General features: G+C 46.2%; 2 protein-coding genes across 3 annotated transcripts in view; one reads left to right on the top strand and one right to left on the bottom strand.

Annotated features, from left to right (window-relative positions):
* Positions 1-2,044: 2,044 nt before the first annotated feature.
* Positions 2,045-5,544, top strand: RBM15B (RNA binding motif protein 15B). The gene has a single exon (XM_006174078.3). It carries the CDS (start codon positions 2,177-2,179, stop codon positions 4,874-4,876), a length of 2,700 nt encoding a protein of 899 aa, XP_006174140.2. The 5' UTR covers positions 2,045-2,176; the 3' UTR covers positions 4,877-5,544.
* A 2,972-nt stretch (positions 5,545-8,516) lies between these two features.
* The window catches only part of DCAF1 (DDB1 and CUL4 associated factor 1), a 67,944-nt gene continuing 48,593 nt past the window's right edge, over positions 8,517-27,867 (bottom strand). The window contains exons 23-25 of one of the 2 annotated variants that reach the window (XR_004312150.1): positions 13,760-14,012; positions 12,215-12,273; positions 8,517-9,492 (exon numbers count right to left, since the gene is read on the bottom strand). Coding sequence is in view for 1 of the 2 variants with exons in the window: in XM_032458396.1 (XP_032314287.1) it covers positions 9,434-9,492; positions 13,760-14,012 (312 nt within the window). In the remaining variant the exon portion in view is untranslated. The remainder of the gene's footprint in view (positions 9,493-12,214; positions 12,274-13,759; positions 14,013-27,867) is intronic. The other variant, XM_032458396.1, reaches the window with a different exon arrangement.

Here is a 27,867-nt window from a genome sequence, read left to right as displayed (position 1 = left end):
GAGTTTTCAGGTATATTCACATTTGTCCCTCAGCCACCAGCCAGTACTGGAGATAGCAGGGCAGGACAGGGGGACCAAGGCCTGCGGGGTTGTACAGGACTGGAGCAGGGCCTGGGGAGCAGGCTGGGCTTGATAACCCTAACCCCGCATAGGACTATCTTATACCCACATGAGAAAGGCTGACATCAGGGCTTGGTGTGAACCCTTGTGGAGGGGATGTATAGTGTGCTTTTTCTGCAATGATGTTTTCAATAACTGCAAATGTTCAGTACTGTCACATTTCTAAAGATGCTCTTGGCCTGGCTACCTCCACCAATCACTGTCCAGATCTTGCCATCTACTCGCTCATTTGGGTTTGTGGTCTAGTGTCAGTCCCAAGCCTCTGATGCCTAATTGGGATTTTGCAAGACTGGAAGGAGTTGGTTTGTACAACAAGCTGAGGAGAGGATGCCTTTTGCCTTTGTTTACCCAAGAGAAGTCTTAACAGTTGAGGTCCTGAGAGCTTGTAAGCAGAGTGTCCCTAGTGTCTGATTTCTAAGTTGCTCTCTTTGGGGTTGGTGCTTGGGAAACCCAGTTGCCTGCGTGAGCTATGACTCCACAGAGACACTTCTGCTCCTCATACCTGCAGAGACCACCTGAAGGGAAGGACTAAGAAGCAGCACTTTCCAAGGAATTGCTTTGACCTCAGGTCACATCCTTTGTGCAGCGGATCCATTTGCCTATTGGAAGGGACTTCAGCCTGCTGTAAAGTCCATCAATGCTTGGTAGCAGCAGGACCACATATTTCACTTCCACCACACCATGTCTGAGGAAAGCAAGAAGGTGGAGCCACTTCTCAGGCCAGGCCTTCCCTGTTAGGGGAATTAGAAGGGCTGTTAAGATTTAACAAGCATTGTATCCTGAGCCCCTGAAAAGTGCTGGAGCCAGAAGTCTTAGAAGATGGAGCTGTCTCCCCTTACCACCCTAGGTCTGTGTTTCTGTGGCCCCCGTGTCCTCCAGGCCACACTGAACAGGGAAAACAACCCAACTACTACCACCCTAGGGCTGATAGCCAAGGTTATCTCTGCAGGGCTTAACTCCTTTCTGGAATATTTCCCGAGGCACGAAGTGTTACAGGTGTTACTTCTGTTTCCTCTTGCACGTGCCTTAGTCATTAACAGGAGCTGCTTTCTGGTTGTGGGAGGAGGGCAGGGCTGTGGTGCTCTCCACTCCACACTTTCTGTGGCTGAAGTTGGGTCAAGTTCTGCTGCGAAGCCTCCAGCAACTCTCCCTGGAGAATGAAAGATTCCCCAAGGGGCTTGGGCACGTGGGCAAGACTCCCGTCACCTTACCACCGGGAGAGGTAAGTGTTGCAAACTGAGTAACCACTGGTTTTGACCTCTTTGCCAGTGGCTCGGATGCCCAGAGCAGAGGGCAGGGCCCCGAGGCACCAAGGAGCCCATTCCCACTCCAGGAACTGCAGGTTTACGATTCCGGGTTTCTGTGCCTGGGCCTAGACGGGTCTCGCCTTCCTGCATGCATAGCCAGAGTCCTCATGGCCTTTCTGGGGACCAATGCCGGTGAACCTGAATGCAGGGAGTCGGCGTGCGACTTAGGGAGTGCCGTGTTTTGGTCCTCGCGTTTGTCAAGCCCCGAGTCGAGTTAGGAGATGCCGTGGCAGGGTATGGGGGTCACCCAAGCCTAGTGCTGGAATTGAGGGGAGCACTATGTAAAGAGGGCGCTGGGTCAAGGCCTAGTGCCCCCCACGCCTACAGAGGCTGCCACTCCACCCATCAGTGCGGGCTCCTGACGCGGGAGCCAGAGGCCGGGGTCTCGCAGCCTGCTGAGGTCGGGGACCGCAAAAGCCAGCTCTCGAGGGCGCGGAGCTCTCGGTCGAGCGGTGGCGCCAGAGCCCACTGCGCGGCCGCACTAGACCATTTGCCGCTGGGTCACGTGGCACGGGGCGGCGCAGCCGGATGACGCACGCCCGGCGGAGCTCTCGCCCCGCCCGTACGGGATCACGTGGCCGGCGCAGCCTGATAACGCAACGCCCAGCTCCTGGGCTCCGCTCCCGCCCCGCCGCCGCGCCGAGTCCTTTTGTCCAAGATGGCGGCGCCGGGGGCGCTGCCTCCTCGGCCGCCGCCGCCGCCGCTGTGAGGGGCCTGCGGGCCGCCCGCCCGCCTGCCGCGCCGGCGCCATGAAGAGGCAGAGCGAGCGAGACTCGAGCCCGAGCGGGCGCGGCTCGTCGTCGTCGGCCAAGCGGCCGCGGGAGCGCGAACGGGAGGCGGAGGCGGGCGGGCGGCGGGCGGCGCACAAGGCCTCGGGTGGCGCCAAGCATCCCGTTCCAACGCGGGCCCGCGACAAACCTCGCGGTAGCGGGGCCAGTGGGAGCGGGCATCGCGACGGCCGCGGCGCCGGGGACGCGAATCACCGTGCGAGCAGCGGCCGCTCCTCCGGTTCGGGCGCCGGTGGCGGGGGACGCGGTGGCAAGGCCTCAGGGGACCCAGGCGCTTCAGGGGCTTCGCCCCGCGTGTCTCCACTACCACCTCCTCCACCACCACCCGGGGCCGAGCCTGCGGGTCCCGGCTCGTCGGCGGCCGCACCCGAGTACAAGACTCTGCTCATCAGTAGCCTGAGCCCCGCGCTGCCCGCCGAGCACCTCGAGGACCGGCTTTTCCACCAGTTCAAGCGCTTTGGAGAGATCAGCTTGCGGCTGTCGCACACGCCTGAGCTGGGCCGCGTGGCTTACGTGAATTTCCGGCACCCACAGGACGCGCGTGAGGCCCGCCAGCACGCCCTGGCCCGCCAGCTGCTGCTCTACGACCGCCCGCTCAAGGTGGAGCCGGTGTACCTGCGCGGAGGCGGCGGCGGCGGCGGCGGTGGTGGCGGCGGCGGGAGCAGCCGCCGAAGCAGCAGCAGCAGCGCCGCCGCCTCCACGCCGCCCCCCGGGCCACCCGCGCCTGCCGACCCGCTCGGCTACCTCCCACTGCACGGCGGCTACCAGTACAAGCAGCGTTCGCTGTCCCCAGTTGCCGCCCCGCCACTGCGGGAACCCCGCGCCCGCCACGCCGCCGCAGCGTTTGCCCTGGATGCTGCCGCCGCCGCCGCCGTAGGACTGTCCCGGGAGCGGGCCCTGGACTACTACGGGCTCTACGACGACCGCGGGCGCCCCTACGGCTACCCGGCCGTGTGTGAGGAGGACCTGATGCCTGAGGACGACCAGCGGGCCACTCGCAACCTCTTCATCGGGAACCTGGACCACAGCGTGTCAGAGGTGGAGCTGCGACGGGCTTTCGAGAAGTACGGCATCATTGAGGAGGTGGTCATTAAGAGACCCGCCCGTGGTCAGGGTGGTGCATACGCCTTCCTCAAGTTCCAGAACCTGGACATGGCCCATAGGGCTAAGGTGGCCATGTCAGGCCGAGTGATTGGCCGCAACCCCATTAAGATAGGCTATGGCAAGGCTAACCCCACCACACGCCTCTGGGTGGGTGGCCTGGGACCTAACACCTCACTGGCAGCGCTAGCCCGGGAGTTTGACCGCTTTGGGAGCATTCGGACCATTGATCACGTCAAAGGGGATAGCTTTGCCTACATCCAGTATGAGAGCTTGGACGCCGCCCAGGCCGCTTGTGCTAAAATGAGGGGCTTTCCCTTGGGTGGTCCCGACCGCAGGCTGCGTGTGGATTTTGCCAAAGCAGAGGAGACTCGGTATCCCCAGCAGTACCAGCCTTCACCCCTCCCTGTGCATTATGAGCTTCTCCCAGATGGATATACTCGGCACCGAAACCTGGACGCTGATCTGCGGGTGCGGGATAGGACCCCCCCACACCTCCTGTACTCAGACCGAGACCGGACCTTTTTGGAAGGGGACTGGACCAGCCCCAGTAAAAGCTCTGACCGCCGAAACAGCCTCGAGGGCTACAGCCGCTCAGTGCGCAGCCGGAGTGGTGAGCGCTGGGGAGGAGATGGGGACCGGGGCCTGCCTAAGCCCTGGGAGGAGAGGCGGAAGCGGAGGAGCCTTTCCAGTGATCGCGGAAGGACAGCCCACTCCCCTTATGAGGAACGGAGCAGGACCAAGGGTGGTGGGCAGCAGGCGGACCGAGGCTCTGATCGCACCCCTGAGCGCAGCCGCAAGGAAAACCACTCCAGTGAAGGGACCAAGGAATCCGGCAGCAACTCCCTCAGCAACAGCAGACACGGGGCTGAGGAGCGGAGCCACCACCACCACCATGAGGCTCCAGACTCTTCCCACGGGAAGAAGACACGAGAGGGCGAGCGCAATCATCGGACCATTGAGGCTGAGCCCAAGTCTCTCGAAGAGCCAAAACACGAGACCAAAAAGCTCAAGAATCTTTCAGAGTATGCCCAGACACTGCAGCTGGGTTGGAATGGGCTTCTAGTGTTGAAAAACAGCTGCTTCCCAACATCTATGCACATCTTAGAGGGGGACCAAGGGGTTATCAGCGGTCTCCTCAAAGACCACACTTCTGGGAGTAAGCTGACCCAGCTGAAGATTGCCCAGCGCCTTCGACTGGACCAGCCCAAGCTCGACGAGGTCACACGACGCATCAAGCAGGGGAGCCCCAATGGCTACGCAGTGCTCCTAGCCACCCAGGCTTCCCCCATTGGGCCTGGCACTGAGGGGATGCCCGCGGTGGAACCAGGCCTACAGAGGCGGCTTCTCAGGAACCTGGTCTCCTACTTGAAACAGAAGCAGGCTGCAGGGGTGATCAGCCTGCCAGTGGGTGGGTCCAAGGGCAGAGACAGCACAGGCATGCTTTATGCCTTCCCGCCCTGCGACTTTTCTCAGCAGTACCTCCAGTCAGCACTGAGGACATTGGGCAAGTTAGAAGAAGAACACATGGTGATAGTTATAGTAAGAGACACAGCCTAGCCCAAACCTGTCTTCTCCAGCTCCACGTTTGTGTCACAAAAGCAGTTATTTTAAAATCTGAATCCTCTGCTGGGTTATTTCAGTTCATTTGGTAGGGGACCAAAGTCCTGTCCCCCACCAAAGCTAAGTTCTTAGGTTTTGGGGGGGTTTTTTTACAGTGATGAGAAGGGACTCCTTGTCATGTTGGTTTCTAGTGTACGAGATCCTGTCTGCTGTGTTCTGTATTTTTTTATTTTTTGACTAACTGTATGGAAAGCTGTCAGTAAAGCCTTTGTCAGAGGATGGATTTTTAATCCTGCTCAGCTCCTGGTTTAATCACGTTTTTGTTTTTGTTTTTTGTTTTTTTGCTCAAAGAATGGAAGGCTTTTCCCCGCTACATGCACACAAATGCCCTGTCATCTTTCCACCACTGGCATAGCTCACCGTCCTGCTGCACTAGTGGGTCTCAGCCCTTCAGATCTTTGGGCTGTCGGGACTATGTTCACATTTTTTAATCTTGGCTGAGAGCAGGTGGGTTTCAGTCTGCACGCAACCCTGCCTTGCCAACCAGAGGACCCCACGCACAGGAAGGGGTTGAGCCTAAGTCTGTACCCAGCAGCTGTGGTAGCTACTAGTTTTTGTTTTCCTGCCCCAAACTGTGTGTGTCCATCAAGCCTTTTTGAAGACAAGTAGTCTTTAGCAGTTGTGTGGTCTTGTAGTCATGGGAGGAGCAGTGCAATATTGATGTCAAGGGGTCTTGGTGCCATGGATCCGTGCAGCCTCCTTCTCTCGTTCAGCCTCCCTTCTAGCCTTAATGCAGCAGCCCAGGGATACCCAGTTGGGAGACAGAGCTGCCTCAGACTCCCAGGGACACTGGAGACCAAATGCTGGAATGGAGGGTGGGAGGCAGCTTTCCTTGGACTTTTTCTTGAACTTTACCCGGTGTTTGAATTCTTTTTTTTCCTTTGGTTGGTTGGGGGTGATGTGTCAATGGAGTGGGCCTCTGCCCAGTCTCTAGGGCTTTGTGGGAGACACTGAATCCCTGGGGCCCGAAGAGTTTTTGAGCGAGTATGGCGGGTTCGGAAGAGGCTGCTCTCCCCGGGGCAGGCGAGAGTGTGTGCCGAGGCCACCTGCCCTGCTGTCGAGGTGGGGACCACTGGGGGAGGTGCTTCTGTGGGGAAGCGTCGCATTGCCAAGGTGTTGGGCAGTGCTCGAGCTCAAAACCACTCGAGCTGAGTTGGGGAGGAATGTGGAGTCATCCTCAAGCTGGTAGGGAAAGATGGCTTGAAGGAGTCTTAAGTTCTGTGGCGACCTGTCTCTGCTATGGTAGTGTGGCCAGCATTGGCAGAAAAAGCCAGCAGTGTTGGGTCAGGAAGGGAAATCAGTCACACAGCAACTGACACCACAGAGCACAGCCCAGACACTATTTCAGGATGTTTGTGGCAGTTCAGATGTTCCAAAAGGATCATTGTCAAGGGTGAGGGAGAACAGAAGCTCCAGTAAGGGAAACAAGTCCCTAAATGACCAGGAACTCTGGGTTCTGTTGACCATGCCATCCCCTGTCTAGGTCTGGTGACTACCCTGGCTGGCACGAGGCAGCACAGGTGACAACTCATGCGGTGGAAGCTGGGGCTCAGTGCGGACTGCGTGCAGAATGCACGCCTCTCCACAAGGACAGTGGGAGGTGTCTTTTCAAGACCTTGGAGATCTAAGGTAAACAAGGGAATGTGCCTGGGGGAAGTGCCGCTCACTGGGCTTCAGCTGGTGTTCACGACTGAGAACAAGCATGTTCGTAACGGAAAACATTAACATAAGGAAGTGTGTTATGTGCCTGTTTGTACTCGAGCTTTGGCCACAACTGCCAGGTATCTGAGCAAATCAGTGTGGGGCACAGTGGCACCATTCCGGGCAGGAGTGGGCCTCGCCTCGATTAGAGCAGATGAGGTAGGGGGTGTCTTGAAGGCACACTGACAAATGCCATGGGCACAGGTCACAGCCACCTTGCTGTATTTAAGCCTGAAACTTCTCTGGGCTGTTCCTTCATAAAGTGGGTGCTCAGGACCCAGAATAAATACTATGCCTCCTAGCTTTCCCAGACAGAAACCTAAGAAATCTGGTTGGAGAAGACACTTAAACCCTTGCCTTGTTCACCCTTCTTCAGGGATAGGTGCTTTCTGGCCCCAAAATGAACTAGAGTGTTGATGAAGAACCACAGCTTGTGTGTGACTGTCTCTCTTGCTTGGACCCTCTTCTCAACTCCTTCCTTCCTTTCGCTCTTAAAGACACAGCAGGTTCTGTGACCGTCTCAGAAAGGCCTTGACTAGCACTACGGGGATCGGTCAGGTGGTCAAGGCCCTGGCAGATGTATGACATGCCCCCAGGGAGAGGTTTAGCTGCAGGCACCCAGTGCCTCCACCTGTGGTTCTGGTCCTGTCTGAGGTGTGGCTTTAACGCAAAATTTGCATTGGTGTTCTGCTACTGTTCCACTGTTTCTTCCTGAATTACTCAGAGCTCAAGCCCTGGCAGAGTAAGAGGGCTGATGTTTCCTTAGTCTCTTAGGGCACTTCCCTAAGGATGTGTTGTCAAGTCGACCAGGATTCTGCTTTCCTGTAGCAGGTTCCCATCTCCACCCAAGAGACCTGTGGGTGCTCCCAGCAGCTGCTGGCAGAGCTCAGGGAGACTGTCTCAGCTGAGTTGATGGCTAGAATATAATGCTTTTAGTACTTCTGGCTTTTAGCCTGTTTTCTTCTAATGCACCAGCAGAGTATTCCACTGGGTAGGTGTTAGCAACCCCTTTAAGCTAAGGCCTCTGCTCTCTGGAGGACCAAGAGGTGCCTGAGTGACACAGGCCCACTTCCGCATGTGTCATACATGCACAGTGCTCTGAAGCCCAGCAGGGCTTTACTGGCCCCTGATGAGTTTAGCTATCTTGTCTTGCTTGTTTACTTCACAAGTTTGTCCTCTTTTCTCAGCAGAGGGAGAAAAATCTCTTTAGCTATATCATACCTATAAGACAGAAACTGGGCAAACTCGAAGAGACTACATTCTATTTATTGTGGGAAAGATGGGGGTGGGGTGAGTGAAAAGGTAAGAGCAGCTGGTCCTTTCCCTGGTGGTGGCACAGCTGAACCACAGGCCAGTTTTCAAGGCCTGTGAAGTACCTGCAAAGCCAGCCCGCCCAAGCCCCACAAACTGCCAAAACTGAAGAAGTGCCCGGGTCTACCGTTGTAGTCCCTTAAAGGTACAGTAATGACAGTCACCCAACTACAGGGATGGCCAAAATGCTTTTGCTCCTTAGCTTTGCCAGCTCATTGCTCCAAAACTTCCCAGGACCCCTACCTTTCCAGCTCCACCAAATCTGTACTCCGGAGCTGCCTTCTTGATTCAGAACCCAGGATAGAGATGAGATGGGCACACAGTGAACGATGCCCTGAGCACCTCCCTCAACCCCATGCCTGGTCCTTCTCTGGGGGAGAGCGGCAGGCCAGGGTGAGGCACTGTAACTAAGCTGCTTTTCTCCCCAGAGCGCTTTATTTGGGCAGAATGTGTTCTCACCACCGTGCTGGACTGCCTCTCCTGGAAGGCGTCCTCTCTATTGCCTGGCTAGCGCTGCAAGGAAAGGGACAGACCCCCACTTTGGTAAGAGAACAGGGAAAGGCCATAAACAAAGACAGACTTGTAGTTTATTTTGTATTTTTTTTAAATAAATACACTTTACATTAAAGAAAAAGGCTTTTGATTTGTAATTTCCACATTGGGGAGAAAGGGAAGAAAAAAAGATTTTTGAAAAACTGAATCACAAAGAAAAATAGAGGGAGTGAACTTATATCCTAAGTTCCCTCAACTCCACAAAACCAATATCCACAACGACCTTGCTGCCCCCAAACCGAGAAGGCGGGTGAACCTAGGCATTTATTCAGCAAACAAGCAGTGCCTTCCTCCCCACCTCTGGCACCTCTGGAAGGAAAACAAATTATCCTGACAGCATATGAGGCAACAAAACAGGTTAAAAAATCATATATTATATTTATAATAAAATATTCTTAATCCTTATCAATTTAAGAAACCACGATTTTCCTTTTCATTTAAATATGTATGTAAAAATGCCTCTATATTGTTCTTTAGACATCATTTTCTTCCCTTAGAAAATGAAGTGCAGGGACAAGAGACCTGGTGGATATAAGTTCATACCCTCAGTTATAAATGCCTTTTTTTTTTCTTTTTAAGTTTTATAAAAAACTATTTCTTGTTCTTTAAGTAAAGAACATTATACAAAGAAAATATATTGTGAAATAACCCCAGAGACATGTTTTTTTTTCCCTTGAGGAAAGATATGTCCATCCTAGGAGAAGGGGGAAGCAGAATAGGGCCTAACCCCTGCTGTCTTTTTTTTGTGGTTGTTATTGTTTTTAGAAGGACCCTCAAGATTCCAGTGAGACTCTCTAAGCTATAATCCTCTGAATGCAGGGCATGCAGTTCGTTAAAAGAGCCCTGGGAGAAGGGGAAGGGAAGATGTTCTGAATTCATTTGACTCAGTTTCTCGCCTGCCAAGAATCTCTTCCACGTGGTGATGGCTCCTCACTCATTTAGAGATAGAATGATGTCATCTTCCAAATCAGAGTTGTCAGAGCTGTCGGCTGAAAGGTAAGAAAAGGGAGAGACTAGATTATGCACTAGGCTTACAGGAAGCTTTCTGAAGAAGGCACCTACATACACATACATTTATGCCTGAGCAAGGTTAATTACCAGTTTCCAGAAAGAAAACACATCAATTAACTCCTTGGAGCTGGCTCTGGAGAATATACTGTTTTGGCAACGGTGGTTCCCCTGGGACCTCTCGCTTGCTTACCTTTCAGAGGGCCTGGACATGGTGCCCTCTGCTTCCTAGAGGTTCTTCCTCCTGCCTGGAAGGCCCTAAAGGAACCAGGCAAGCCCACGCTAAAGCTTTCACCCATGGTGCTTTGGCTGCAGAGGGGTTGAGGTGATGTGAGCCCATGTAGTCCTTTGGCCTCCAGAGTCCTTCAGGGGTGAGCACAGGCCTGCCTGACCCCTAAGACCACTAAAAAGACAGGCTGGGCCTGAGCAAAGATGAAAGTTCTCTTAAACTCCTCCACCACTCTTCTCAGAAGACCTCATAAAGGCAGAGATACTCAACCGAGGATTCATTCCTCTGCAATTTCTGAATATAATCTGCAGGGAACAAATTCCCTAGAAGGTACAGGCCAGCATGCAGCAATCCCAGAGAGGGAGTGCCTAGGAACACAGGGCTGGAAGCCAGCAGTGGGTAGCTATGACACCCTGGAAGGTGGCACTGTGTCTCTGGCACACAAGGAATCTTCTGCTTGACCCTCTGCCTTCCAGGCAGTGAAGAGACCACATGAACACCTGGAAGGATCCATTAAGGGGTGACACTAAGCAGTAACAGAAAGAACCCTCAAAATGAGGTAGATACACACATCTAGCTGATGGAAATCGGACAGAAACATAGGAGCTAGCTGTAGTATTTGTTGAGCGAAGGTAAAGGGAAGATCTCAGTGCCCATTTGGATCACTCACAGCTCAGGAAACTGAAACAATTTTAACAAGGTCCCCAGGGAAGTGGGAAGACATCCTGAGCTGGAGCCCTGCAAATGCCCACAGGCTCTGAGGTCCCCCTGTGGAGAGGGACAGCCAGTGGTTCCAAAGAACCCCTCATCAGCCCCTTCCCAGATAACCTGAGAGACTCCACTCGAGGAAAGCTGAGGAAGAACTGCGTGTTCCCAAACCTTCATTCACTACAATCTCCTTTAGGAAGAAAACTGGAAGTGGATAAAGTAAAACTAAGAAAAGTAGGGCTGTGATTTAAAAGACAAAAAAAAAAGGCCTGAAAGTAAGCAAAAGAGTTGACTGGGAAAGAAAAAAATTTAAACAAAAAGAAAACAGAAAAAAAAAAAAGATGGCTGGGAAAAACCAGTGTTCCTGGGTCTAACAGGATGCAAGCACAGCCTGACTTCACAGTGAGGAGTGGGGAAAACAGGACGGAGATCAAACTAATACCTGACACAGCCAAACCACAAACTAGGCCTCGTCGGCTTCCTTACTGAAGGACCTCCAGGAGGAAGTGCCAGCAGGGAAGGGGGAGAAGCAGGGGCAGCACCGTGTCCCGGCCCACGGGATTGGGAAGAATCCCCCGGTGCTCATGCGACCTGTGAACCGACAATGCAAGCCCCACCTGCCTAACAGTATGTAACCGTCAGGTGTAGAGCCACTAAGAATTAAGAGTCTTCACAGCTGCATCACATCTAAGGACTAAATGCAGCCGAAGGAGAACACCACCACAATCATCTTTAAGCAAATAACCCGTCAGGCACAGGATTAACAGAACCCTCAGTGGTCAGGCACCGACTCCCCTCCTGGTGGTCAGGTGGCAGGTCACTCCCTCTACCTTCTTTAGCCTTTTCTCATCCTCCAAATGCTGAAGAGACCCAACCCCAGACTCTGGTCGGGACCTCTCCCTCTGAAAGGCCCTGGAGGCAAAGGCAGTTGATGTTACAGTCCCAGCAATGTGCAACCTCTTGCTCTACAACATACAGGCTTTTCAAAGGAGGGCAGAGCAGACAAACAAACACAAAGACCTCAGTGTCAAGGTATTTCTCTTCTGAGGGCCGGGGTTTTGCATCTGAAATCTATCACGTCTCTGTGGGATCCAAGGCTTACGCCAGGTTACATGTGGGGCACATGGGTGTGGTTTTCTATAGTCAACAGTGGCTTTTATCACACACTAAAGGGGCTCCATAAACCCCAAAAGCTTAAGAGCTAACGCTTTAGATGATTAGTGTGAGGCAAATGGTAAACCCAGGGTACAGAGGCTGCCCCCGTCTGCTCCGCTGTGAGCCGCTGTCGGTCTCTACAGGGAAGGAGCAGTGGAGGACGCACGCTGCCACCTCGGTGTCACCACCTCAGTTCTAGCCCCCAAGCTGCCATGTCCTCACACTGTCACCTACAACGGCATTTTCACATAAATATCCCCACCAAGTTAAAGTAACATTTTTACTGCTGACAGAAATGAGAGTTCTCCACATTACCTCTTGGGCTTGAAAGAAGGCATGTCCTAGACTAAACAGTTAAAGGCTGAAGGAGGCAGTAATGCTACAGGCCAAATACAAACTTAGTGGTTTTATATTCAAATTGAGAATGGAAAAAATCAGTGATACTCTTAGGTCAGGGGTACCAGCTGCTTCCCTAAACTACCTTATTACTTGTAATTGAAGGGAAACAGAACTTGTGCCCCACATCACAGATGACAAGAAAGTCCACTAAAACTTTCCCTTTTATTCCCATCAATACTGTCAAGTGTCCCTTGCCCCTTAGTCCCTCTTACCTGGCTCTCTGACCATGGCCAGGGGCAAGGCAAGTCCTCCTCGACTGAATCACCTCAACCTCCAAGTACGAAAAAATGGAAGTTGGCAAACAGCAGACGGGCAGATATAAGGAACTCCCGCCCAGCCCCACAGAGCTTCCTCAAAATACAGCTTTGGCAAGAAAGACAGTCTCCCCTAAGCCAACTGCCTTCAATCTTTGAGCGCTAGAATCATGTATAAGGTTCATCCCAAAGAAAATGGATTCAGGTCACTGGGGACTAGGAGAATCTCTTATATATGTGTTTAAATATATACAGCTAACTGCCCTCTCCTCCTACCACACACACTCCCATCCCGGCCCTCCCCCCTGCCACCAAACAAGCAATTACAAAAACCAAGCGTCTGCTCTGAAGAGGCCTGGCGTGTGCTGGGCCTAGGCCAGCACAATGAAACTCTGTACCTGTGCTGTTCAGTGTGGTAGCCACGTGTTGCTACTGAGCACTTGAAATGTGGACATGAAAATGAGGAAATGAACTTTTAACTGAATTAAAATTTTAATGGCCACAGGTAGGTAGTGGCTACCATGTTATGCATAACACCTCCCGTGGCTGTGAGAACGCTAGCCAGGTTAGCTACATGAAAAACGGGTGGTCATCACAGGGAGGGTTCCCCCGTCAGGCAGGGCAGCGCTAGGAAGAACCAGAGCCTGAGCAAGCAGGAATCTGTCAGCAGTGCCACATGTCACAGTGATGAGGCCAAATCTGCCCTCAAACAGAGCACAGCACAGAGCTTGCAGGCTCTTAGAACTACCAGCTGGTTTACCCAGGACCCGTTAGTAAAGTCAGGGGGCAACTTGACTTCAGAAAGCTATTCTAATGGGAAAGTACTAGAAAAATTGGAGCTTGTTCTTCATAACTTGGAACAAGAAAGGGGGAAAAAAAGGAACAATACAGAAGCCAAAGAAAAACATTTGTCCCCTGGTCCTTAAGAGGGATTAGGCAAAAGCAGACAGGAAAGGGCTCGCCACAAGAGCGCTGTTATTTCTTTATAACTTTAGAAAGGAGAAAGTAGAGAACCCCCACGAGCAGCTGTGTCTGACGATGTCTGATGTTCTGCCTCTTGGGAGAATGACACTGTGGCCTTTCATTCTAAGGCTAATCCTCTGAAGCAGGGGTTGACAAACTATAGTCTGGGCCAAACAAAACCTGCCACCTATTTTTGTAAATAGAATTTTATTAGAACACAGCCACATCATTAATTTATGTCTTGTTTCTGGCTGCTCTCACACAACAGCAGAGCTGAGGAGCTGCAACACAAAACCAAAAATATTTACTGTCCAGCCTTTATAAAAGAAGTTTGTCAACCCCTGTTTTAAAGATAAAAGATAGCAGCTATTTGGTTACACAGTCATCATGACAGGAGTGCAGAAGATCAGAGATGTGAAACTGCTCTTCCTCGTAGGGCACAGAGCCCCAGCACGGCTTGCCCTCTGGGCTGGGCTGACACAGGGAAGGGACCTTTCCCTGGGTACCAAGGCTCAGCCTCACGGTCAGCCCTAGACTTACTGTCCCCCAGGATCAGTTCCACTTCCTCGTCTGCATCAGAGTCTTCATCCTCCCCGTCCTCTCCCTCCTCTAGCAGGTTTGCTAGTTCCTCGTCAGAGGGAGAAAAGTCATTGTCCCCATCCTCCCCTGCATTCTCGTTGTTGTCATCCTCCTCCAACTCCGCCTCCAGCAACTGGTCAGTGTCAAGCTCATCTAGATCATCAGTGTCGTCGTCATCTTCATCATCATCTTCTTCCTCCTGTTCTTCCTCTTCCTGGTAAGAGAGCATGAGGCCCATTAGGACAAACACAGGCCCAGCCCATGTAGGCCACATGGGGAGTCTCTCCCTCCTTCCCAAAGGGGAGGAAGCTGTCAGCAGAGAGTGGTGATCTAGCTTAGCACCGACTTCATGGGCCAGCTAGTCGTGCCAATAAAGGGTAAGACAGGCACATACATGTCCCCCAAGACACTCAGAGCATTCCTCAGACAAGGATTACCGGTCACTCCACAAAGGCATTACCGGTCACGCGGCCCTCATCCAAGGAAACAGACAACTCACTTCACAGAAGTCTCTGCCATCAATATTCTGTGTTCCTAACTAACTAATAATGAACCTAAAAGGGCTCCTTCTCTCCTGCATCAACCAAACCAAATGAAATCAGTTGAGGCACTGGAACAAAAACTTCCACCTGGGATCTAAAAACAAATGCTTTAAGACAACAGAGGAAGCGGAGTGGTAGAGTGCACGCTTCGCATGCACAAGGCCATGGGTTCAATCCCCAATACCTCCATTAACTGAAAATAGAAAAGAAAGAACACAGCTGCTGAGTCATCAAATTCTTGTCCTTGCATGGATGTCAGTAAGCCCCTAACAGTGCTATCACAAGTGTCCAGTGATCTGAACGTCCAACAGAATAGACTTACAATATAGAACACTAACATAAGACACACACAAAGTATGCCAGAGAAACTGTCCATCCTTCCATTCTTAACAGATCTTCCCAAAGGTAGGAAAACTCACTAGAAAACTAATGAAATACTTGGCTCTGGGTACCCTAGGCTTTGCAAATGATATTTTGGCATCTGCCAGATTTCAATTTTGCACTAAAATCCAAACTGTTTCCCTACAAGCAAGAGAGGACACAAAGACACCTCTGCTTTGATAAGGATGACAAGTGTTCCCAAGTAAATGTGACCAATCCTTCTGCTCAAACATCAACTATCAGCACTGCCAGGAGCAAAATGATTCTAATTTCTGCAATAATAAAATATAAAATGCGTTTAACGCATGAGCCTAATGAAAGCCAAGACAGAACAAGCCCTACATCAGCAGAAGAAATATTTTTAAAACATTTTTTAAAGTGCTGCTGCATGCCAATCACTTAAAAACCAAACATCCCGTGCTCATCCAGCCACTGGTGCTCACTAGCTGTGAAGTAAACGAGGCTCACAGTCAGCAGAGCAGCTCTGCTTTATGAACTTTTGGTAATTTGGAACCACCATTTAGAGACTTTTTGATACACTGTTTGACCCACTGATTTAGACTTTTCAACAATTTCTGGCAGCTATGTAGAAAAACTGACCCCGTTAAATACCCACTAATTCTAATGCCTGTGCAAATATGTGTATGGTCTATACCAGAGTGGGTGTGCGCTGTGTGTACACGCGCACCCGTGATGACCTGAGAGCAATGTTCCACAGCCTTGCCACACGTCACCTCCATGGGGACAGCTGCTAAGCACTCGCCCACTGGAAAGGAACTAAGACTGCTTGGAGGCAGTAAAAATGAGCTGAGGCACAGACAAGCTTCTGGCCCCTACAAGCACATCAGCTCATACAAATAACTGGGAACGGAGAGAGGGATCAAAATTTAAGGAAATAATTCAAAGCGTTTACCAGATTACAACTTTTGCCTCTTTTTTCCAGGCACATTTTCATGGCCTTGACCAAAATTAGTTCTAATCCATGAATAAAGGTACCACAGTTAAAAACAAGCACATTAAGGAAGAGAGTCCCCAGGGCCCTGTGTTTCCTGAGCCTCTGTGGAAGAGAGTAATTACATTTAAAACTGAAGACAGTGTTAACTGTTTTCATTTTGAAGTTAACTTAATACATAGTTACTGAGATGCACATTCATCACTGTTGTCAGAGTCCAGGCCAGGAGAAAATGCTCGGGCTTTGGGATCCAACAAGCCTGGGTTACAATCTTGGCTCTGCTAAGTACATGTTGTGTGAACTTGGGCAATTTACATAAATTTTCAGTGTCTAAGGATGGCGTAACTTTGAAAAGCCCACATCTGAGTGGGTATGTAAAAGGTTAAGCTGTTCAAATAAGCAAATTTAAGGAAGATCAATCTTCATTTCTGAAAATATCAAAAGCTTAGCTGACCCAGGAGAACTGAGGAAAAGCTCCCAAATCAAGAGCAATCAGTGAAAATAGGTCAACCAAGGTCTAAGCTTTGGACTACAGACACCATTCCAAATTCTTCCAAGAATCTACAAACCCAACCTTTACTCCATCTTGTAGAAATAGTCTGTATTTATTCATCCCAGAAGGCCATGAGGACATATGTGACCATCCCAGGAGAAGGGAAATGAATACGAAGGGGGAGATCTACCTGAATTTCAAATAAAACACATCACTTCATCATTTATACTCTGTATTTAATGACCAATGGTTTAACATGTATTTTGTTACACATGAATATGGCTATAAACTCACTTTCCTAATTTTAAATCTGAAACCTGGATCATAAAACAGAGGCTCACAAGATATGTCCAAAATGCTGTGGTAGAATCTAATCCTGTGGCTGAACCCCAAAAAAGTCTAGGAAGCAATTTTAAGAGCATTTTTTGCAGGTTTAAGTACTGGTTGGTAACATGAGCCTCTCTTCTTCCTATCTAGACAATAAAACTTCCAGTGATGAGTGGTCAAAAAAGTGATCCAAAAAACTTAAAAGGATTATTTAATGAAAAAAGCAAATTTTGCTAGAATCCTGACTCAACTCCATTAACACTTAGATGAGGTTTTGGACCTAGGAATATCATTTTTTTAATTCTCTAAGACTGCTATTTTAGGGCTTAGAAACAGAGGAATTTAGGGCCAGGCTGTTTTAAACTACTAATAAATTTTCCTAAACAAAGAATTCCAAAACTCTTCCCTTCTCGGTTCCACCTTAAGTCGATTTCATGGTTACCGAAAGCCCAAACCCATGCAGATAAACCAACCCATTCCCCTCCTGTACAGAGACCAGGTCAACTGACAGGAGCTCACTCAGCTGCCCTCTGCTCCCCTCTCCACATCTAAACATGACTTGAACCCTAGTCTGAGGAAGAAGCAAGACTTCCACTCCCACTCTGACCTCAGTCTGTCCCAGGATCTTATAACCACAGCTGCATCTCTCTTACCCTCACTCCCTCACACTTGTCTCCACTGGCTTCTCACCTTCTCTGAAGATTTAGCTTCTCCAAACCTAACAACGTCTCAATTTACACAGGTTTCAAACTCCTTCCATCTATGGACTTTTGAAAAAGGTGACCTGAACGCTATGCCTGGCCTCCAGGTCTTCAGCTGCCACTTGCTCTCTCATCTACTCACTCAGTCTTCTCTTTAACTCTCAACAGTCCAGCTCCTGCCCACACCCCTCCCACAGTGCAGCAGTTAACGGTGTGTGCTCTGGAGGCAGACTGTCTCTGCAGAATCCAAACTCTACAGACACTACAATTGACTGTGAGGCAACAGACTTAGCCTCATAAGGTTGTTATTAGGATTTACAGGGGGAAAAAATGTATGCATGTATGTATATAATCTCTTTGGAAAGTGCCTGACTCATATGAAGTGACCAGTTAGTCTGTTGTTCTGTTATAATAACTAGAACCTTCATAAAGGAATACGAAGGCCTGAATGGCCAACCACGGAGCTTCTCTACAGTGACTGACTAACCAATCCTGGCCTCTACACTGGGCTGCTGATCTTTATCTGGTCCCTTCCAGATTTCCTAGGCACAGAGGTTCCTACAACTTAAAATTTATTTCTGCCTTCACATCTCCTCCAATTCATAAATCCTGAAGTCTCATTAGAAAGCTCTCATCTGTACCACAGAAATTTAAAATCCCTTAATGCTAAAACTGAATTAAAAGCACCCCTAAACCTAGCACCTTTCCACACTTTGCCCAGTTACCAGGTGAAAATCTCAAGCACCTTTCACTTCTCCCACTTCTGTGGCTTCATATCCAGTTTACTACCTCCCACAGACCTGGGGCCCCGGTACTCCCTCGCACTGCACTCACCACCTGCCTCCGCCCCCCTCCTGTCCATCCGCAGTCTCTCCAGCCCTCACGGTCTTATCCCCACATCAAAAGCCTCAGGAGCTCCAAAACGCTGCCCATGTTACAGAATGACAACAGAAGCAAAGACTATTTACTAAACATCTATTTAATGCTAACCTCTCTAAAATCTCAACTGCTTGTTAAAGGAGATGATTTAATTAAATGAGTGGCTCCTACTCAGAATCACCTGAGAAAGCTTTCTAAAATACACATGCCTCAATCTCACCCAGGGTCCAGGCCGATGGAACCAATCTCTACAAATGAAGCTCCCACAAGCCACCCTGTGCCCAGCAAGTCTATCCGGGCTATTTTTCCAACAGCATTTGCTTACTTCACGTCTCATGTCACATTTTGTAATTCTCACAATGTCTAACTTTTTCATTATTATAATATTTGTCAGCAGTGATCTTTGATGACTCATTGTAAGCTCAGATGATGGTTAGCACTTTTTCAGCAATATTTTTAAATTAAGGTATATACGTTTTTTTAAGACATAATGCACACCTAGACCACAACACAGTGTAAACATGACTTTTATATGCACTGGGAAACCAAACAAAATTCTTATGACTCACTTTACTGCAATATCCACTTTCATGCAGTGGTCTGGAACTGAACCCACATTATCTCCAAGGTATTCCTGTGTAAGTACTATGATTGACCTTCCCTCCTATATCAAAATGCCTTGCTCTCTAGGAGTTAATTTGATTTTTTAAATTAGTGCAGCATTTGTTTCTAGACCATTCGACATTCTTCTTGAATACATGTCTATTTTTCAAGAGAAATAGCTTTTAGCCTATACTGCCTTCAAAAAAATAACCAATCTTTTGGAAAACCAAACCTCTGGTCACACTTTAAGAACGGTTAATCTAAAAACCAGGATAGCTTTTTTAAAAATGCAATTAAAACCAAAGCCTACTGTCTTGACATTTCACCACGTCATATCTGCAAAATTTAAACTCCTGCTTCTCCTTTTGATACCTGTTCCTGGTGTTAACTATCCTTAAAAGCTACAGATTCACCTCAGGGTCATAAATGCTTGTGTTTTTCTCTCTTTGCCAGCAGAATATAACTCACATATATTTTAAATATTTTAGGGGGTGGAAAGCCTTTGAGGAGTCACTGACCAAGCTTTACAGCAGGTGTGTCATCAGTAAAGGCACTCAGCATATGCTTCTAGGCAGCGGAGAACACACAGGAAGCACAGCACAGTGCGTCCCGGATTCCAAAATGGAGTGGCGAAAAGAAAGCATTCTTCCCTTGTGTTTTTTGTTTTTTTTAAAGAAATTTAAGATTAATATAATTAGTTGAAATGTACTGCCTATTCAAAATCTAGGAATGCTGACCAATTACTAACCTTTGGTTTTTATAATTTTCCTAAAAGCCAACATCTAGTTGATTGAATTTATTTTTTTTAAAACAATACAGATACAAAATTCCAATGGATGTTAGGACCTTTGATAAGTGACTGACTTATCTCTGCTTTCATCAAATGCCTCAAGGCTAGTAGACTAGCAGCCTCAGGTATGGCTGTCAAATACACTGTACTACGTTTTCATTCAACAATACTGTGGTACAGTTCATCCTTTCTTCTTAATCTCTAAACTTATTTAAACATAAGGCCAAAAGACAACCATTTTTACTGTACATACATTATATCTCAATAAAGCTCTTTCAATAAATAAATATCAACCATTTATATAGGCACTTTATGCTAAACTATTTTATCAGATAGCAGCTGACCATTCAGGCTTCTGACTTTATTTTGCTAAAGTGAAAAGGCAAATTCAAAGGTGTCAGTCACAGGTGCCTACATCCCTGAGCCATGTAAGTCATACCTAGAACATCTGAGAAGACCTGAGAGCAGGTACCTGGACTAGGACAAAACTTTGAATAGCAAATGACTCATGAAAATGAAGTCTCCAGTTTTAAAATCAGGTGAAGCAAACAAAGGGAAGAGAGTTTAAAAAAAAAAAATCAAGGTGAAACAGGGAAGAGGGAGTGAGGAGAAATCTGATGGAGACAGAAAATGTAGCGAAACACTACTGCAGCAAAATACTAGGACACGTGAATCAACAGAATTAAGGTTAAAAATTCTTAAATTGCTTAAACAGATACGGTATTATTCCATTTAAACATCCCTAAATAAAAATCAAAACCTCAAGCTTAAGGGTAAAAACAGTTCTCTAATGGATGTCCTTCAAACATGACGTGCACTAGCTGATGCATAAGGTTCGTGGTATCAGTATGTAATGCAATGCGCCTTGCTCCTAAGAAATCCAGAAGCAATGCTTCACACACATTGCCACCTACAGACATCTAGTCCTCTCCCAGCTGGAAAACTTTCAGGCTCTTCCAGACAATGAGCCCTGGCCACTAGTCAGGGCCCTCTTTGAGTCTGCCCCTCTTCACCTTGGCTGTCTATGCCATGACAGCCTCTATTTTTCCTTCCTGCACCATAGTCAGAAATCCTAAAAACCAGCCGACACCTCTGTCTAATATCTTTCTCCCTTAACCTCTCAAAATGAAAGTTTAACAGAATCACAGAAGAAGATTGAATCAGCCTCTTCTCTGACCCAAGCCTCCCTGGAGAGGATGGAATGAGAAGAGAGGAACACTGACTTGTTCCTTTATAGTGGTCTCTTGCTTCCACAGCCAGCTACCCAAGATTCACTTCTCATCCATCACTCTACATTTGCCAGAAGAATGAGACCAGCCCAAAGAATAACCCCCCAGCATCCAAATATCTAGCTTCTCTTTTCTTGACCTCCTCCTCAAAGACAGACACTGGGTATTACATGGACCCAGGTGACAGTTTCCAGAGAAGACTACTTCCCACTGCTTTGTGAACTGCAAGGATGTGGGAGAGTAGGGATAAAGATAAATAAACCCAGTTTTTGCTTCAGACTTATAGTTCAACATGTAACATCCAAGAAGCTTGAGACAAAACTAGTACCTTGTAGTGATCTATAGTGACAGGTGTAGTGATGCATGAACCAAGGAGAACAGACAGTCTGCAGCCACCTATACCACTGTAATATACCAACAAACAGCTTAACAACATCACCATCTACATCTACTCAAGGATAAACTACATCCTGATTTATGACAGCTAAAGTGGAAAAGAGAATGCATAAAGTGAAGGTGGTGTCTAAGGAAGCAAAAGGCTACAAGAATAAAAGAACAGACACTACCAAGAAACTGACCCAAAGCAATCACACGACATTTGGAGGATCTTAAACCACTTGCAAGCTCTGGTACCAAGAAAGACTAGCAACACGTTCAAGTTAAACACTACAGCACTCAAGAAAACATGAAGATCCACATCACAAATAAATCAAAGATCTCAAGTATTCATCTGAAGACCTCTCCCGTTCACACATATCTCATAACTCGTGAAGTTTAAACGCTGCAGGCTCCTCTCACCCGTGAAACCAAGACTGAGACCCCTACAGCCACACAGCTGGAATGCATTAAAGGAAATCCTTTCTATAAGAGGGATTTCCTGGCTGCATTTGGTGAAGTGGTTTAAACTCTGGATCCTAACTGTCCTCTATAATAAACATGGTTTTTAAAAAACAATGGTACTTGTTCTGGGTTCTAGGCAGGTAAGAAGCTGGAGTCATCACTCCACCCTAACAAGTAAAAAGCTGAACGAACTAAAACATCATTAACCTTAGATTTGACAAAGAGGTGGGGTGACAGGGTAACCACTGCCTCCCAAATCGGAGAGACCAACATGCAAATGCAGACAACTACAACTTGCTAGAGCATAAACCCAGAAGAACAAACCTCCACAGGAACCAGTGCCAACATAGGAAAACCTAAACTGTAACTGACCAATGGCTGGAGACAATTCTGAGGAAAGTCTGAGAGAGAAACTTCCAGGGGACCCAGTCATCAGGGCCCCACACTTTTGTGAGTTTTACTACCAGGAACTTGACCGAGTTCTCATGGTGAATATTGGAGAAAAATCCCCTGTGCTTCTGGCAGGGGGAAGGAAAAGGTAACATGTATTTTGAAATGTATCAGAGCATTCTGTTCCTAACAAGGCCTACACTCAGGAGAAACTATTTAACAAGAGCCTAATCTGCTGAGATTTTATCAGAGCCTAACTGACCTGAGGGAAGGGAAATACCCATCTCCAGCCCACTCTAGCCATCCTGTCCTACCGAAAAAGGATGGAAGAAACTGAGAAGCATGTGTGAAGTTCACAGGACAGAGGTACAGACTCACTGAAAGACTGAGACCCACTTAGAGGACTATAAAATGCTTCCACTTCCCCAACACCTTACCACATTACTAGGCCTACAACAGTTCCTTTTATCCAGCACATCATATCCAGTTGTCAAGAAAAATTACAAGACATACTAAAAGGGGAAAAAACACAGTTTGAAGAGTCAAAGTAAGGATCAGATCCAGACTCAGATATGGGAGGGATTATCAGACTGGAAATTTAAAACACCTATGATGAAGATGCTAAGGGCTCCCTCATAGATAAAGCAGACAGCATACAAGAAGAGACAGGCAATGGAAGCAGAGAGCTGGAAATTCTAGAAAGAACCAAAAAGAAATGTTACCAATCAAAAATACCATAATAGAAATGAAGAGTGCTTTTGACGGGCTTTATTAGTAGACTGGACACTGCTAGGGAAAGAATCTGAGCTTGAGGATATCTCAATATATACCACCACAACCAAAAAGCAAAGAGAACGAAGACTGAAGACACAGAACAACATCCAATATCAACTGTGGTATAACTACAAAAGGTGTAACATACATGTAATGGGATTCTAGAAGGAGAAGGAAAAAAAGGAACAGAAAAAAGTATTTGAAATAATAATGACTGAAAATATCCCCCAAATTAATGTCAAACACCAAATCACAGATCCAGGAAGCTCTGAGGACACTGAGCAAGATAAATGTCCCCCAAACTCATACCTAGTCACATAATTTTCAAACTACAGAAAATCAAAGATAAGGAAAAAATCCTAAAGAAGCCAGAGTGGGGAAAACACCTTACCTATAACAGAACAAAGAAAAAAATTACATTCCACGTCTCCTCAGAAACTATGAAAGCAAGAAAAGGGTGGAGAGGAATATTTTAAATGTTGAGAGACAAAAACTACTAACCTATAATTCTGTGCCCTATAAAAGTATCCTTCAACAAGGATACTTGAAGGAGAACAAGTTTATACTGTAGAGCACAGGGAACTATATTCAGCATCTTGTAGTAACTTATGGTGAAAAAGAATATAAAAATGAATATATGTATGTTCATATATAACCGAAGCATCATGATATACACCAGAAATTGACACATTGTAAACTGACTATACTTCAATAAAAATATACCCCCAAAAAAGTGAAGAAATACTTTTTCAGTCACACAAAAACTGAGAGAATGTGTTGCCAGTAAACCTGCTTTGCAAGAAATGTTCAATAACTAATAGCCTTCCAAAACAGAAAGCACCAGGCCCTCATCGGTTCATGCTGAATTCTTTCTTTTTTTTTAACGAGAAAATCAAACAGAAGTTTAATAACATGTATACATGGGAGAGACTCAGGGAAAACTGAGTTAACTCCAAATTCTACCAAACACTTTAAAAAGAAATTATATCATTTCTTTAAAATTTCTCTTCTAGAAGACAGAAGCAGACTGAATAATTCCTAGCTCAGTCTGCGAAGCCAGCATTACCCTAATACCAAAGCCAAAAACATTGCAAGAAACAAAACTACAGACCAGTATTTTTTATGAACTCAGATGTAAAAATCCTGAACAAAACATTAGCAAACGAAATCCCACAATATATAAAAATAATAATACACCACAACCAAGTAGAAAGGTATTTTGTGGATATCAACAAACTGATTCAAAAGTTTATATGCAATGGCCCCAGAATAGCCAACACAATATTGAAGGAGAACAAAGGTTGAGGACTGACACTACTCAACTTTAAAATTCACTGTAAAGCTACAGTAATCAAAACAGTGTGGTATTGGAGAAAGAACAAACAGATCAATGGAACAGAATAGAGAACCAGAAATAGACCCAAATATAGCCAACTGAATCTTTTACAAAGGAGCACAGGTAGTATAATGAGAAAAAGTCTTTTAACAATAGATGTTTAAACAAATGGGCATCTACATGCAAAAAAATGAATCTAGACACAGATCTTACACCCTTCACAAAAATTAACTCAAAATGGATCACAGGCCTCAATGTAAAATGCAAAGCTATAAAACTCCTAGAAGATACAGTATAGGAGAAAATCTAGATGATCTCGGGTTTGGTGATAACTTTTTAGATGCAACCCCAAAAGCATAACATGTGACATAAATGACTGAGAAGCTGGACTTCATTAAAATAAAAACTTCTACTCTGTGAAAGACACTGTCAAGAGAATGAGAAGACAAACCACAGACTAGGAGAAAATATTTGCAAATGATATATCCAAAGATATTAGTTAGGCAAAATATTCAAAGAGCCCTTCAAACTTAGTAAAAACACAAGCAATCCAATTTTAAAATGGGCCAAAGAAGATAAACAGATGGCAAATAAGCATATGGAAAGATACTCCACATCATATGTCATCAGGAAAATGTAAAATAAAATGAAAGAGTCTTCCACTGGAAAGAAGCTTCCTGAAGTAGGGGAGAAGTTCAAAAAAGATTGTGGGAGAAAGACTCCTTCCTTTTGGTCTGGTAGCAGCCAGCCATGAGGAGGAGTCTCAAAAGGCTCAGTTATATAGTTTGCAGAAAACATTTGTAGCAGACTCACAACTGCAAGACTTAAATTTCTTTCTATTCAAAAAAGTTTGGGAGGAGGGTATAGCTCAGCAGTAGAGCGCATGCTTAACATGCACAATGTCCTGGGTTCAATCCCCAGTACCTCCATTAAAATAAATATAAATAAATAACCTAATAACCTCCCCCCACCCCAAAATTTTAAAAGTCTTAAACCACGTATTCTGACTATGTATAGGGGTTGTTCAACCGAAGGAATAAGTGTCTACTAATTTTTTAATTAAGCAAATAGTGAGAAACCACTACATACCTATTAAAATGGCCAAAATCCAAAACACTGACAGCACCTAATGCAGAAAAGATCATGGAGCAACAGAAACTCTCATTCACTGATGGCAGAAATGCAAAATCATACAGCCATTTTGGTACAGTTTGGCAGTTTCTTACAAAATTAAACATAACTCTTACTGTATGATCCAATAATCACACTCCTTGGTATTTACACAAAGGATTTGAAAACTGATGTCCACGCAAAAACCTGCACATGGATGTTTACAGGAGTTTTATTCTTTTTTTTAAATAGGTAATCTGAGTTTCATTTTTCTGAGATACAACTGACATATAACATTGTGTAAGTTTAAGGTGCACAATGTGTGGGTTTTGTTTTGTTTTGGTTTTTTTTTGAGGTATAGTTGATACAGGAGCTTTTATTCTTTTTTTTTTAATTGAAGTATAGTTGATTTACAATGTTGTCTTTCTGGTATATAGCAAAGTGATACACTTTGAGTACATACATTCTTTTTCAAATTCTTTTCCATTATAGGTCATTACAGCATATTGAATATAGTTCCCTACACGATACAGTAGGGCCTCATTGTTTTATCTGTTTTATATATAGTAGTTTGTATCTGCTAAATCCAAACAGCTAATTTATCCCTCCCTCACGCCATCTCCCCTTTGGAAATCATAAGTTTATTTTTCATGTCTGTGAGTCTGTTTATGTTCTGTAAATAAGTTCATTTGCGTTATACAGTATCTGTCTTTCTCTTCCTGACTTACTTCACTTAATATGATAATCTCTAGGTCTATCCATGTTGCTGCAAATGGCATTACTTCACTCTTTTTATGGCTGAGTAGTATTCCATTGTGTGTGTGTGTGTGTGTATATATATACATAGCCATGTATACACACACACACACACACACACACACACACCACATCTTCATCCATTCATCTGTCGATGAACATTTAGGTTGCTTCCATGTCTTGACTATTGTAAATAGTGCTGCTATGAACACAGGGGTGCATGTATATTTCCAAATTAGAGTTTTTTCTGGATATATGCCCAGGAATGAAATTGCTGGATCATACGGCAACTCTATTTTTAGTTTTTTAAGGAACCTCCATACTACTTTCCATAGTGGCTGTACCAATTCACATTCCCACCAAAAGTATAGGAGGGTTCCCTTTTTTGCACGCCCTCCAGGAGCTTTATACTTATTTGCCAAAACTTTATTCAAATTATGCCAAAACATAATTGCCAAAACTATTCAAAATTGCAAGCAAGATGTTCAGTATGTGAATGAATAAAGTGTGGTACATCCAAACAATGAACTATTCAGCATTAAAATGAAATGAACTATCAAGTCATGAAAAGATAAAGAACAAATCTAAATGCATATTACTAAATGAAAGAAGCCAATCTGAAAAGGCTTATACTGTGCGATTCCAACTATGTGACACTCTGGAAAAAGCAAAGCTATGGAACAGTAAACATATCAGTGGTTGTCAGGGGCTGGGGCAGGGAAGAATGAACCAGTGGAGCACAGAGGATGAGAGCAGTGAAACTACTATGTATGGGACTACAACAGAGGTACCATACTTCTGTCCAGACGTGAATGTACACTATCAAGAGTGAACCCTAATGTAAACCCATGGACTCTGGGTGATAATGATGTGTCAGTGTAGGTTCATCAGTTGTAACAAATGTACTACTGTGGTGCGGGATGCTGTTAACGGGGGAGGCTATGCCTATGGGGTCAGGGCGTTTATGGGAGATCTCTGTACCTTCTGCTCAATTTTGCTGTGAACCTAAAACTGCTCTAAAAAAAAATAATCTATTCCAGAAAAAGCAGAAAGTATTGTACTGAGGATGTCATTTTCAGTAAAGTGCTTTATAAAATAATATTCCCATGGTATCCAACAAGGATCATGACTATCTTTATCTGTGGGCAAAGGGAGAGGAAAGATAGGGCTGACAAACTGCCCTTCCCTAAGAGGGCTTCCCTCAGAGGAAGCACTGGTGCACAGTCCCTCTGGGATAAGAAGCAAGTCCTAAAGAAGGCTGTGCTCCAATCCCACAGTGACTACTAACTCCAAACACATACAAGCCCCCTTTCCCCATTCTGCTCAGAAACCCATTTCTTGGGATTATGAATTATCTCTGAGCTCTAGTAAAATTCATGCTTAGCCAGCTAGAACATTCCACCAGAGACAGAGATCAAGAGAGCTCACACAATGGATTGTAAAGTGAGTCTGTTTTAGCTTGATGATCCCAAGTGACAGAGAACTCAAGGATTCAATTTAGAGAACAAAGCATAGGTTCTTAACCTATGAAGCCCAACAGTGGAACACATACCTAAATCTCAAACTGGCGCAACAAAACGCCCTTGCTTAGTCAGTACTAAGTCCTGTCAGAAAGTGGCCCATAGTATTACACTTGCATCAGAAAAAAAAACCACTTTTAAAATTACCACTTTCAAAATGTTTGCTCTCACAAATTATTCTAAATCTTAAGTACAAACTGCTTGGGAAGGATGCTATTCCATTAGCCCTAAGCACTAGCATGATTCACCAAAGAGTAGCTGAGGGATGAGAATCAGACAGCGATGGCAGAGCAAACAGAAGAAAGTGCACCTCCTCTTGTCTTATGGTGGCCCCTGCTCTCACCCAGAACACCTCTGTGCCCTTAAAGAGGAGACAAAGCACCAAGACTAAGCAACACCATAGCAAAGGAAAGAAACAGAACTGAATCCAAGATCTGGAAAAAGGA

This window comes from Camelus ferus, chromosome 17 (assembly GCF_009834535.1).
Source record: "Camelus ferus isolate YT-003-E chromosome 17, BCGSAC_Cfer_1.0, whole genome shotgun sequence".
In the NCBI taxonomy this organism is placed as follows: Eukaryota; Metazoa; Chordata; class Mammalia; order Artiodactyla; family Camelidae; genus Camelus; species Camelus ferus.
The sequence above is the reverse complement of the archived record's forward strand: the minus strand, read 5'-3'. Positions and strand labels throughout refer to the sequence as shown.

Coding starts and splice junctions, on each gene's coding strand:
- RBM15B (XM_006174078.3), top strand. CDS start 2,177: ATGAAGAGGCAGAGCGAGCGAGACTCGAGCCCGAGCGGGCGCGGCTCG.